Here is a 13,399-nt window from a genome sequence, read left to right on the forward strand (position 1 = left end):
ATGATTCAAATACCATACAGGCCTGAACTTTCTTGTTAGTAAGAATGTGTGAGGGTAATTGAAATTTAACTTCTCTTTGTAGGTGGAAATCATCATGATAATCCATTTGAATTTGGATTTACATTCCGTAACCCAGAAGATGTCTTTAGGGAGTTTTTTGGTGGAAGGGACCCCTTTTCATTTGACTTCTTTGGTAAGTAATGCACTGGTTTTAGTTACGTGTATCTAAAGTGTGGCTAAAACTTTACTCTTAGAAAACAAATATAGCTAATGCAGCTTTATTAGAAATAGCTCTGAAAATTGGAGGTAAACAGTTGGTATTTTTGTATTATTTTTAAAATGTTTGTTTCCTACCTGTTTCTTCTTGGTTGATTTGATAGTACAGAACAGGTATGGCTCGCCAATTCATGTTCTGTTGCAAGGCCTGGTTTAAAAAAACCATAAAATTGTGGCTGCTGTGTCTGTAGGTTGGAAGGAGCTAACATTCAGCAGAAAAAGTATACACTGGGATTCCCTCTCGAGAATTTAACTGGGCGAACTTAGTCTGTTGAATTTAATCTTTTTTGATCTGTAAATATTTAATGTATCTTTGAGAGCGTCTGTACTGGACAGGTTAACGGTGGCTCTCCGTGTGAACTTGTGTCAGCAGGGATGATTTTCTTGTATCAAAATAAAACCAGCTGGAGATATAATCTAGACATTTTCACAAATTCATGTCACATGTTTACTTGGCAGATAAAGCCCCTAAAGGCTCAGATGGCTTAAATAGTTCTTGAAGCCCAGGTGCTTCATTTAGTTGAAGTTGTAAAAGTAATCTTTTTATCATAGTGTTGTTGGTCTTTTGCCTTGTGATGTTGCTTGCTCTAGTGTATTGAAGGTCTTTTCAGAGTTGCTGGAGTTCTTGCTGAGTATCTCTGTGTATGTTCTGCATGAAATGCTGACCTATAAAGTGGAACAGATCCTGTGTTCAGTGTTTACTTAGAAAAGTAAAAAGTCACATACTGAAAACTTGAAGAGGTGTACTTGAAAAACAAAGCTCTCTTCCTGTTCAATGCCTTGATAATGATTAATCTCTATAATAATGTATATAGACGTTTTAACATTTTTAAAGGTAATTTTTTATCTTTGGCTGCATTAAGGATCTAATTCAGCTCAACTGTTAATTATATCGTTCTTTAGTTTGCTATTCAGGGATCATCAGTTGTTTGACTAATGAGGGATTAGAAAGAGGTTAAAGGGCTAGAGGCTGGATTCAGTAGAAGGTTAGATGATCAATTAGATGAGTAGCTAGAGGAAGAATCTGGTTGAGGATAAGCAGTGGAACTTAAGCAATTAGATCCAGTGGGATATCAGCAGAAGTAGTAAAGGGCAGATTGGAGGAAGCATCTAGCAAAATACTGATAGGTGAAACAGGCTGAACTAGAAAGGTGCAACTTCTTTGGTGGTCTGCCAGCAGCAGAAGAATCTTAAGGGATATTAGATGAGGATTTCAGTTTAGATGAGATGAGTGATCTCAGCACTGGTTAGGCCACATCTCGAGTACTGTGTCCAGTTCTGGGCTCCCCAGGACAAGAGACAGAGCTGCTGGATGGAGTCCAGTGAAGGGCTGCTAAGACAAATAAGGGGCTGGAGCAGCACTCATATGAGGAAAAGGCTGAGAGAGCTGGAGTGGTTCAGTATGGAGAAAGCTCAGAGTGGTGTCTCATCAATATATATAAATATGGGAAGGGTAAGTGCAAAGAAGCTGGAGCCAGGCTGTTGTCAGCAGTGTCCAGTGGCAGGACAGGAGGCAGTGGGCACACACGGAAACACAGAAGGTTCTGCCTGAACTTAATGCCACACTTTTCCTACTGTGAGGGTGACTGAGCATTGGAGCAGATTACCCGGAGAGGTTGTGGTCTGCATGTTTGGAGATACTCCAAAGCTGCCTGGGCAGTGTGCTCTAGGTGGCCCATCTTGAGCAGGCGATTGGACCGGATGACCTCCAGAGGTCCCTGCCAACCTCAGCCATTCTGTGATTGAGTGGCAGAAAACCTAGAAAAATCTAAGCAAGATGTTGAGTGGGAAGCTGGTGAGGAGGAGCCGGGAGAGAGTGTTTAGCCCTTTTGTTTATTTTTGAGTCTAAGATACTTAAAATAGTTGGTTCTCAATCAAACTCCTTAATTAGAGTAAATTGTATCGGTAAGACATGTTCCAGCTTGTGGGAGACTGACATAGGCTCTGTTTGATTTTGATTGTGTTTACTTCATCATTACCACCACACTTGCTGTCTCTAAAAATGTCAGTGTTCATGACTAACCTTAAAGCTATAAAGTTAAGTTCTGCCATGTTAAATAGTCATGGGCTTAAAAAGAAGCTGAGTACTTACCTTTTGGATTCCCTAGAAGGAAGGCTGTACGAGATAAGCTAGATAGCTCTATGCACCATCGGATGGAGGTACCACTACTGCCAAAGGTTTCCTGGGATATTGCAGCTACTTTACCCTCTCCTGTAGTGGAATAATGATGCATCTTATCCTGTGGAAACAGTGGACTTAAAAACATACCTCTGCACTGGTGACATTGAGGCATGCTTCCAAAAATATTCTCCCCCTGCTTAATACCCCAATTTATTTCTTTATTCAAAAGCAGGTTATCTACTTCATGTATTGATCACTGTCAGCTTTAAGATATGACTAATGTGGCGCACGCTCCACTTCTTGCAGACTAAGGTTCTGGCACCGTCAGCAGTGTTATGTATACTCCAGGTGATGAAAACAAATCGTTTCAAAGCTGCCTCCACTTCATGTGACAGTTGCAGTGTCAGCATCCAGAGATGGTGTGTTGAGCTTTGGGTTCTGAGTAAAAACTTTTCTAGTCAGAAGGCTTCAAAGTGAGCACCTTTTCCTTTTATTTTTTTTTTCCAATTTTATTGGCTTTAAGATGTTTAAGACATTCTCTAATATGGGAAAGTGTAACTCAAACCAATTTTTCCACAGCTTTCTATAAAAAGTGTTTGCAACAATCTCTGCAATATTTACGTGAAAGTTTAAGGTGGTACAACATGAAAATATGAGTATTTTCAATTGGATGTAGTGCATTTAATAATGCCAAAAGCAAGCAGTAGAGTTGTATGTAGACCATGAATAGTTGGTGAACTACAGACCTTGTAGATTCTGCTCTGTTGATATGCTGGTGGGACAGCTTCTGTCCTGAAGAACAAGGGAATTTATCTTCCAAAAATTAGGACTTTTCAACTTGATGATGAATTTTTTGTGGAACTAGTGACTTTTTAAGGAGTTATAAGGTTATAATTGGTTTTATAAGCAACTGAATAAGGACTGAGGTCATGCTTTCTAAAAATGTACAGTGGTGGAATCAAAGATGAAATTGAATTAATACTTTGAAATGTTTGCATGTTTTATACAGTTTGAAGTAGCAGGTAGTGAAGCCTACAGAATGCAGGTGGGAGTCCATATCCTGATTTCCACTGAATATGCAAAGAGCACCATTCAGATGCATAATCCCTGTGAATTTATGGACATGAATTTCTAAAACTGCTATGAATTGAGTCTGTGAAACTCCACTGAGCTGTGTTGCACTGCTGTTGCAGTTACGAAAAGTTTTCTTTAAAACAGCGGCATCTTTATTCATCTGTAGAAAAGAAGAGAATGTATGAAGACTTCTGCAGTGATTTTTTTTTATTTTTTTTTTTAAACTGATGAGTCCCTTCAGACTTTTCAAATGAAAATTTATAATATTGTTGAAGACAGCTTTGAATGCTTCCAAATGGAGCAAAGTTAATGTTATATGTTGTGTACTGCACTGGAATTAGCTCAGCCAGTCACAATTCCTTTTCACTGATTTGGAAGCAAATTCTTTGTAAAAGTAAACGTATGTGAAGGCTAGTACTTTTTAAACCTTCATCTGATAATGTGACAGAAGGTTAACTCTTAACTTTTGAGAGATGTGGGCTTGCTTTCTGTGACACCTTGTTACAGCAGAATCTGCTTTTTTCTTGTGAGCTATTCCAGTGATAGTTTTCATAGTTTTCAGTCTCTGACATATAGATGGATGGTAACCTTTGGAACAGGAAGAAAAGGGGATGCTTCCTATGTAGGGTCTTTTACAAATACTCTTCGTATTGCAAAGTACTGCCTTGGAATATCAATGTCTGGTTAACTGGTATTCAGCATTCTGTACCATATACCTCTTCTATTCTTTGGCTGTCCTTTGACTTTAGAACTGTTTACTGTTAATATAGGGATTGATTTCTCATTTCAGTAAGTTTGTTTCATACTTGAGCTATATCGTACTCACTTTATATATGCTGCTTGCCTTGATTTGGTTTATTTGTGTTCCATGTAGTGTTTTGTTGGTATTTTATTTGTAAACTTTTCAAGGACATTTAACTGTTCATAGTGAGGGAAGGATCCCAATGTTACCACTGGTAACACTGGAGATGTATACATTAATTTAAAGACTGCTGCTTCAAGCATTGTGAGGAACAGAAACTGATGTGTGTTGGTGTAGGCAAAAATGCTTGACTGTGATTCTGGGCTGTAAAAGAATTGACTCTAGTTTTGGTTTAGAGGCTTTTCAGATTCTCACTTTAAGAATGTTTTATGCGTTGGAAGGGATAATCAGTGAGGAATTAATTGAAAGATGGGGTGGATATCACAAGAATGTAACGTTACCTAACAGGCAGTTTAGTAGTTCAAACAACTCCTTGAGTCGTTAAATCATCTTTCATATACATTGAGCTTCACATACGCACCTGGTGACATTTGAGATGTTTTAGGGTATCTGAGATGCCCGAGTAATTTCTCTATGGGCTGAAAGATACAACTCAGGACCTACAGCATACCAGTATCCTCCAACAGCAGTAGCTAGAAGCTTGACAGGATGTTCTGGAGCATTTCAGACAGTTTAGATGCCTGTATGTCTAGTCAAAGGAATCGCACACAGAACCATGCTTTTCTCCATGGTGTTAATAATGTGATGTGATAAGTTGCTCCAGGTGGATACCTTCTCTAGACTTTGTTGTCCGAGAGAAGTCTGTTTGTGCAATCTCTTTCCACATAGATTGTAGTCTTGACAGTTTTGCTGTAGTTCCTAAACATTTTAGTATTCTCAGTGTACCTTCTAGATGGTATTTAATAAATGGCTTGGATATTTTTATTAGTTTTTGAAGTGGAATTCAGGGTGTATTTTAATCTAAATTTAATACCAATTCATGCATGTAAAGACATACACGTTCTGTGGTGTCTTCCCTTGAGAATTCTAATTACCTGGTTAGTGTGGTATTTGAAAATCTATACTGTTGCAAACAGGAAACAAAGGTATAATTAAACTTAACATCTTTATATGACAAGCTAGATACAAATATTTGTCACAGAGAATGTCAACTAGCTAGTTATATGGTATGTAGTTTGGTTCCATCAAACAACAGAATTACAGCAGATTGACTACTGTAATATTGATTACATAAAATGAGGCATGAAAGTTCTTCAAAAGTATAGTGACTTATTTTAAGCATCCAAGCTAAAGAGTCTTCACCTGACAGGAAGGAGGAAAATCTGTGTGCAGTCGTCATTGCAAACTGTATTTTACATGATCTGTGTTTTAGGAAGTTGTTTAGGAATGGAGTAGCTTCATCAACCTTTTCATCTCAAGGACAGAAAGTTGTCTTGCTGGGGTAAAAGGTTTGCATAAGAGTCAGATCGTGGTTTTAATTCACATGTAATCCCATTTTTGATAACTATAATGTTTAGGTGTTCTAATGAAAAAATGTATTTGTTAGTCAAATGGGTTCTTAAAACTGAAAATGGAAGAGACTTTCAATTAAAGCTGTCTTGCACAACATTGTCCTCTTTCTAATTAATCTTTTTGTTGACATTAATTTGCAGCTTTTGGTATTTATGAAGTGCTCGGAGATTTGCATGTGCATTCATTGCTTTGGTATGAATGTGCACAATTGTATTTCTTGAGCACCAGTCTTGGATTGTAATTATCCACTGAATGGTCCAAATCGCACTACCATGATTTTTTCAGAAATAATTTGATAGGTTCAAAGAAAGTCTTTGAAACACTGGAATTGTCTCAGTATTATCAAACAGGAATGGATGGAACTAATGCTGTGGCTCCATGGGTCACTAAACTAATGTATAGCTTCTGCTGCTGAAAGAGAGGAGGCCTTGCTCCAAATTCTCATGTTGGTCTTAAAACTTTAGTCTTTGACTAATATCCCATTAGATGCATTGAGAAGCTGTTGATAGCACACTGGCCAAAGAGGACATTTGTCTCAGGCATCCCAAGCCAGACCAGGTTGTTAGTCCTGAAGAAAATTGGTTGGGTGTGTGAGGTTTGTTTGTTTGTTTTTTTTTCTTTTTTTTTTTTCTTTTCTTTGCATGGCTAGCTGGTTAAATTGGTCAGAGGACAAATGCTGAACATAGGACAAGGGGAGTGAGTCAAACAGTGGTAGTGGAAGATTCCTCCATTTTTAAGGTGTGCCTGAAAGTTTGGGCAGCAGTTTGATAAATGCGAGGTTCATGAGGTTCAACAAGGCCAAGTGCAAGGTCCTGCACCTGGGTCAGGGCACCCCCTGGTATCAATACAGGCTGGGGGATGAAGGGGTTGAGAGCAGCCCTGCTGAGAAGGACTTGGGGGTGTTAGTGGATGAAAAGCTTCACATGAGCCGACAATGTGAGCTCGCAGCCCAGAACGTCAACTGTATCCTGGGCTGCATCAAAAGCAGTGTGGCGAGCAGGTTGAGGGAGGTGATTCTGTCACTCTACTCTGCTCTGGTGAGATCCTACCTGGAGTACTACGTCCAGGGCCCTCAGCACAGGAATGGCATGGACCTGTTGGAGCGGGTCCAGAGGAGGGCCACAAAAATGATCAGAGGGCTGGAGCATGTCTCCTATGAAGACAGGCTGAGAGAGCTGGGGAGACCTTAATGTGGCCTTTCAGTACTTAAAGGGGGCTTATAGGAAAGATGGGGAGAAGCTTTTTTGTAGTGTCTTTTGTGACAGGACAAGGGACAGGGACAAGGGGTAATGGTCTTGAACTGTAAGAGGGTAGATCTAGACTAAGGTGAAGAAGAAGAATTTTTTTATGCTGAGGTTGGTGAAACACTGGCATGGGTTGCCCAGAGAGGTGGTAGGTGCCCCATCCCTGGAAACATTCAAAGTAAGGTTGGAGGGAGCCTCTTAGCAACCTGTTGCAGCTGAAGATGTCCCTGCTCATTGCAAGGAGTTTGGACTAGATGACCTTTAAAGTTCCCTTCCAACCCAACTATTCTATGAAATATGAAATGCTGTTTAGAGTTGGACTTAACCGTACTCTAGCATCTGTGTAATTATGGTATAAATGGCATTCAAAGATAAAATTTTAAGTCGTCTTTTTCTAAGAAATTACTAATCCTAGAATTTCTGTTACATATCATTAGAAAGACTTTCAAATGCCTCTATGGGTAAACTTCCTTAAATAAGTGGCGCAAACATCTATTTGATACGTAATTTGTGGAAGGCAGCAATTACAAAAGACGATGCTGAAACCGTCTAGGCAGATGAATCAACAGTGCTTTCAGTAGCATCTTAGTGTATCTTCTGAGTAAGTGGCATCAACGGTGTGCTTATTTTACAGTTAAGGAAGAAAATATTTTATGCAAAATGTTTAAATGTTTGTGGCCTGTCCAGTTCTGATGGTACGCTTTACTGTGCCTTGGGTATACTCCAGAGCTGTAGCATGAAGTTCTGTGTGTATTTACTGCAATTCTGCATCTTTAAAACTTTTTTCAAATAGGAGACAAGATAGAAACACCTACTCCAAGAATTGTATTTTATTGTATGTATCATATATCTATAGCCCTTGGCATAAGCACATTTTTCAGACGTGCATTTGACTCTCTTCTGGCATGATCTATCAAGTTACTTACAGAATGCTTTTGACAAAGAAGTGATGGCAGGCAGGCAGCCTGTACTGCCTTTGCTTACTGAAACACTGCAGACTGTAATGCTCAATGCTGTTGAGTTTGACTGCCTCCTTATGTAGGGGCTGAGCAGCCTTTAAACATTACTCTGCTCAGTGCGCTGCAGCTACTGTGTCATCCTCTTGCATCTGCAGTATGGGCATTCAGCTTTTCCTCAGTGTCATGTTTTGGCGGAGGCATGGCTGTGATTGCAAAGAATAAAGGAAAGAAGGTTGACTGGTTGGGGAAGTAGTCCAGTGAGTGGTGACTGCGCAGTGATCCTGGTTTTACAGGGTAATGTTCCTTTGCATCCTGGTCCTATAAGATTATCAACATCTCTGGCTGCAGCAGTGCATGCATGTGAGAACATTTGCTGACAGTGCGAATTTATCTCAACTCTTGGTTTTGTTTTTTTTTTTTTTTTTTTTTTTTTTTTTGAGATGAATGATGGCATTGCACTGGAATGTGCACACTTTTCATCAGGGATAGCATCCTACTATGACTGGCTGAAAGCATCTGCCTGTGCTGCTTTTGACCCTTGGGCACTTCTTCCTTCTAATTTCCTCGTAACCAGCACAGTTGCTTTTATGGTCACACTGTGAACCTTAGCAAAGAATTGATGCAACTGAACTTCCTTTCACCTGGAAATGATCTTTTTAGCTGATCAGTTCCTGATCTGGATCCCCAAGCAGCTGCCCAGGGTACAAGTGTCATGGTAGAAGTGACAGCCATGGGAAATGTGGCGCTTTTAGTTTATAGTGTGTTGTGGTGATTATGGCTAATGGCTTAGATTGATTTAATTAATTTAATGAAATGTAATTGAATTGTGGCCTGCTTCAAATGTAGATACTCTGGGTTTTGCTCCCTTTTCTTCCTTCCCCTATCGTGTGGTGGTTCCCTGCCTGTTTTCTTTCAGATACACCAGTCTTGCCAATATTGAGTGAGATTAGCTCATGGATGTAACAGAAAGCTAACGATAAAAACACTCTCAGTGTTTTCTTTGGATCATTGAATTAATGCAACTTGCCATTCGGTTCCATGATCACAAGGCAGGAAAGAAGAGTGATCACATCTTTCAAGTAGTATTCTGTAATTGGATTATATTGCTGAAAGTGAAAAAAATCCTGTTTCTGTGTTGCAGCTGAGGACTCCTGAGTGGGACAGGGATCATGACCCACCCCATTTTGAACTGCAAAGAGATATGCAGTATAGTTGTTATTAGACTGTTGAAGGTAAATTCTTTCTTTGTGACTACAGAAAAGCAAGGTAGTATTCCATAGTTCACAGTGAGCTGGTTTAACCAGAGAAATGAAACAGTTTCTGCATTTGAATTAGCAAAGATTTTTCTAAATAAATTCTTTTGGAAACATTACCTCTAATGTCATTATTTTCAGGTGGGTTTGTTAGTATACAATCTTCTGTGTTTCTGGGGGTTTTGTGTTCCTACCTTCATGTTAACGTTTTGGCTTCTGTAACTGCAGTTGTCTTACCCAGTAATAGCAAGAGTCCTGAATTCCTTCTGTGCATCTCTTTTTGGTAACAGGTTACCATGAGTTCTTTGTTTAAGCATTTGCTTTTCCCCCAAAAAAGCTTCATGTCATCTCCCGTTGTGGATAGACTCTAAGTCTGTCTTACTGGATTCCTTGAAATTTCTCACCTTTTGTTCTCTCTTGATCTTTGCTGTTTTGACAGCACCACAAGTTCCCTGTCAGAATTATGCTCCAATGTTTGTGTTGAAACTGAATCTAGTACTCTCTCTTCCCATAAGCTTCTGGTAATACCCAGATTAGAATAAACTGTGGATTTATGTCAAAACAGGAGATAAATACTGATACTCTGAGGTAACGCTGGTCTAACGTTTTGGTTTTCTGACGCTTTTAATTTGTATAGTATTTAAATAGTATTTTTCCTTTTTAGAAGGGCCTTCACTGTGGTTTTGTTTGTGGGTTTTTTTTTTTACTGCTTAGTTTTGTTGATGTGATATGCTTCTAATATTCAAAAAGAAAATAACATGGATTGTAAGTTGCACTAAAATAAGGAATCATTAAAAAAAACTCAATGGTGATATTGTGATACTCACTGCATTTGAACTGCTCAGAAAAAGCCATCTATGTGAAAAGGTTATCGTGCATGGAAAGTTGGATTGTAAGTTGCACTAAAATAAGGAATCATTAAAAAAAACTCAATGGTGATATTGTGATACTCACTGCATTTGAACTGCTCAGAAAAAGCCATCTATGTGAAAAGGTTATCGTGCATGGAAAGGTTCTGCTAAATCACAAAAATAGACCTACCAGGCTGAAACGTTATTGTTTTGCTGAGTGGTACTATTAATCATCCTGATTTAGGGACTAAAAGCATAAACAGGGTCTGAGTAGTTGTGAGGTTGCTATATTAATGTGTGTTTGGTGGTGGGTACAACAAATGATAATGCAGAAGCCTCCTGCTGCCTTCTCTCCTCAATGTTTTTGGCATTTTTTTTTTTCTACGTGCTGTACCTGGCTAGCTGTCAGGATAGTAAGAAATATTCCCTCAGGAAAGTCCTACCCGTTTTCCTGTCTCTGCGTAATCCATTCTCCTGAGCATTCAGCAGTCCACTGCAGAAGACTGCTTGGAGTATCTTTCTTACTGGAGAGAATTACTGGAGGATTATGAGCAGGGCTGCTAACAGAAACCACCTGAGGCTATAGAACATTTGCTAATGTGGAGTGCTGACCTTGGGTTGCCAAAGGCTAATAAGGCAGGTCCAACTCTTGGTTAGGTTTTTGTGTGGCTAGGAGTAGGCAATAATCCATTTAGAAGCTGAGTTGATAGCAGGGATCACTGGGAGATTCTGTGATCCTCCCTTAAAAACCTTTGCGTTTCTGCTGCTGCTGTGCTGAGGAGGAGAGATTCACTTGCCGAATAAGCTGATATGCCGTGGAGGATTAAAAACTCAACGCTTACATGGTAGGTTGTTTTGTTTTTATTTGAACTCCAGGTAACAAGAAAAATTGGTCTATAAATAGAAAGCTTAACAGTGGAAGTAATATAATATAGATCGTTTGTACACGTGAGTGAATGACCTTCATAACTAACTTGTGAGTCACTCCAGCGAGAATAAATTGGACTACAAAACAATTAACTGCAGCAGTTTTACTTGCTAGCTGACATACGAGTCTGGAAAAAAAAATTGCCTTTTTTTAAATGGGTGTAGCGCTTGTTTTGGAAATAGTAATTTTGGTGGTAGGTTCCCATGTTTCCGTGCCCAACTATTGGTTTAATTTCTGTTGTTTTGAGGTTAATAACAAGTTTTCTTCAATATAAAGATGTTCCATTCTACACTAAAGAAAGCGCAAAACAAAAAACCACCTGAGGTAGAAATCTTACCACTTGCCTGTCTAGTGTCTGTAAGATAAAAGTTGGGTCCTGCCTTGTTTTATTCAATAACTGTGGAAGCTGGGGGAAAGACAGGGTTATTTTTTTGTTGTCCTTGACATTTTATGTCTTTGCTGATGAGAGTATATGTCTGAACCTTAGCAGCTGCCTTTGTTCCACATAAATACATTGTGATGTTTCACTTCTGTTAAGTAATTGCACATAAACCAGATGGTAACTATATTTTTGTTATACTGATCGCTTTAGTATTGTCACTCTTGCATTGACTGGGTGATTTATCATCAGCTTGGATTTTTGTGGAGGTAGCAGAGGTGGAATAAATACTGCATTTCTCACCTTCATTTTGTCAATTAGTAGTTCTGAACAGTCATGTAGTTATAGGAGTCTTTCCTTGCTTTGTTAATTCTGTTGCTCCCATTGCCAGTTTCTGCATTTGTCAGTAAGAGCTTATTCTGAGCAGTGTTTCAAACTGTTATCTTTTAGTGTTGAGTCCCCACTTGTAAAACTTGGTAAAATTGTTGATTCTGTACAACACTCATTCTGGGTGAGTTGTGATTGATGGAGAGTGTAGTTGAAGTTCCTAAACATTTCTATTTTAATGCAAGTATTATGTTAATTGAATATCTGTTACATGATTGCAATTTTCTATGTTGCTCTTTGTTTTAACAGCACTAGTAAAAAGCAGGTTTCAAGTACTTCTAGTAATAACTATTTTTTAGGAAAATGAGATAAAGTAAATAAGGATAGCTTGTATAGGATTGTCTTCCTGATGGGGATGGAACAGCAGCTCTTCTGAATGACATAACAGTTGTATTTGAATTTGAAATAGCATTTTATGCCTGACCCCCTTTCTCTATTTCTCCCCTCCTCCTCCTGCTTGATAGGGAGCAAATGCCTGTTTGGGACACTGTGTGTAAACCTCCATACTTTTCTGCCTAAACGTGCATCAGAATGAAGTACCTAATGTGGCAAGTGCTAAAGTAAACACTTTGAATGCTTTAAGGTCATGACTCATCAATCCCTGGCTGCTGTTTTTATATTTCAATAATTAATATAAACTATCTGGAAGTTACTTTCAGACACCTCATCATGGTGATCCACAATAAATCTTGAATAGAAATGTGCTAGAAAGTTCAGGTCCCTATGCGCAGTATTAGATGATCTGTTAAATTCTAAGAGTTTAATTTGTCTATAGTGCTACTCTATTCTACACCTTGGAAAACCGTAGTCTGTCAACAGGGAGTTCTGTAGAACAGCTGAAGGATTTGCCTTATGGTGACTTGGTGTGCAGAGGTCATGATTATGCATCTGAAGAGTGTTAAATGTGTCATATGCTAACGGACTGGACATAATTAGCTTCAAATAAATACTCATCTAATTTTTATCATACCTCCAGTATATTATGCTATATGAGTATGAGGTGGAAATAATACTATTTCTGTAGCTCTTGCCACTTGCATTATATTGAAAAATGTAAGAGCATTTACATTAGGTTTACCATTTTTTTAAACAGCTAAACTAAGGAAATAAACTACTTTTTATAATTATTTTTAAGTCCGAAAGTGAGACAGAACTTAGTCCAGAAGGAGCATAGGAATTGCATTTTTGGTGGAGCGTTCAGTTCAGTAGCATCAAATATTTCAAAGGAAGAACCGTATCTGTAATAGGGAATTTATTTTTTAGTGAAGAATCCCTAATGATTAAGTACAAAATCACTCGGTAATATTGGCCTCTTAAATGTTGTCTTCTTTTTTGTAGAAGACCCTTTTGAGGACTTCTTCGGGGGCAGGCGGGGTCCAAGGGGAAGCAGAAGCAGAGGTGGTGGATCATTTTTCTCTGCCTTTGGTGGATTCCCTGCTTTTGGAAGTGGTTTTTCTTCATTTGACACAGGTAAGTATCACAACATTTAACAAGGAATGCAGTTGTGGTTGACAAAAAATCTCAATATAATAAGCTGATAAATACTCTTTTAATGCCTTCTTCATTCAGGAAATTCTGAGGCTGCTATATTTAAATTAAGCTGCTCTCTGTGAAGTCTGAATGTAAATAAAGCTATAGTTACAATATTAGG

The 13,399-nt window shown here is 38.7% G+C and overlaps 1 protein-coding gene across 2 annotated transcripts in view; it reads left to right on the forward strand.

The window, feature by feature from the left end:
• The window catches only part of DNAJB6 (DnaJ (Hsp40) homolog, subfamily B, member 6), a 54,531-nt gene that overhangs the window by 4,852 nt on the left and 36,280 nt on the right, over nucleotides 1–13,399 (forward strand). For both annotated transcript variants that reach the window (XM_009886776.1, XM_009886775.1), the window contains exons 4-5: nucleotides 83–193; nucleotides 13,087–13,218. In XM_009886776.1, the coding sequence (XP_009885078.1) occupies nucleotides 83–193; nucleotides 13,087–13,218 (243 nt within the window). The remainder of the gene's footprint in view (nucleotides 1–82; nucleotides 194–13,086; nucleotides 13,219–13,399) is intronic.

Source organism: Charadrius vociferus, unplaced genomic scaffold, assembly GCF_000708025.1.
Source record: "Charadrius vociferus isolate BGI_N301 unplaced genomic scaffold, ASM70802v2 scaffold255, whole genome shotgun sequence".
Taxonomy (NCBI): Eukaryota; Metazoa; Chordata; class Aves; order Charadriiformes; family Charadriidae; genus Charadrius; species Charadrius vociferus.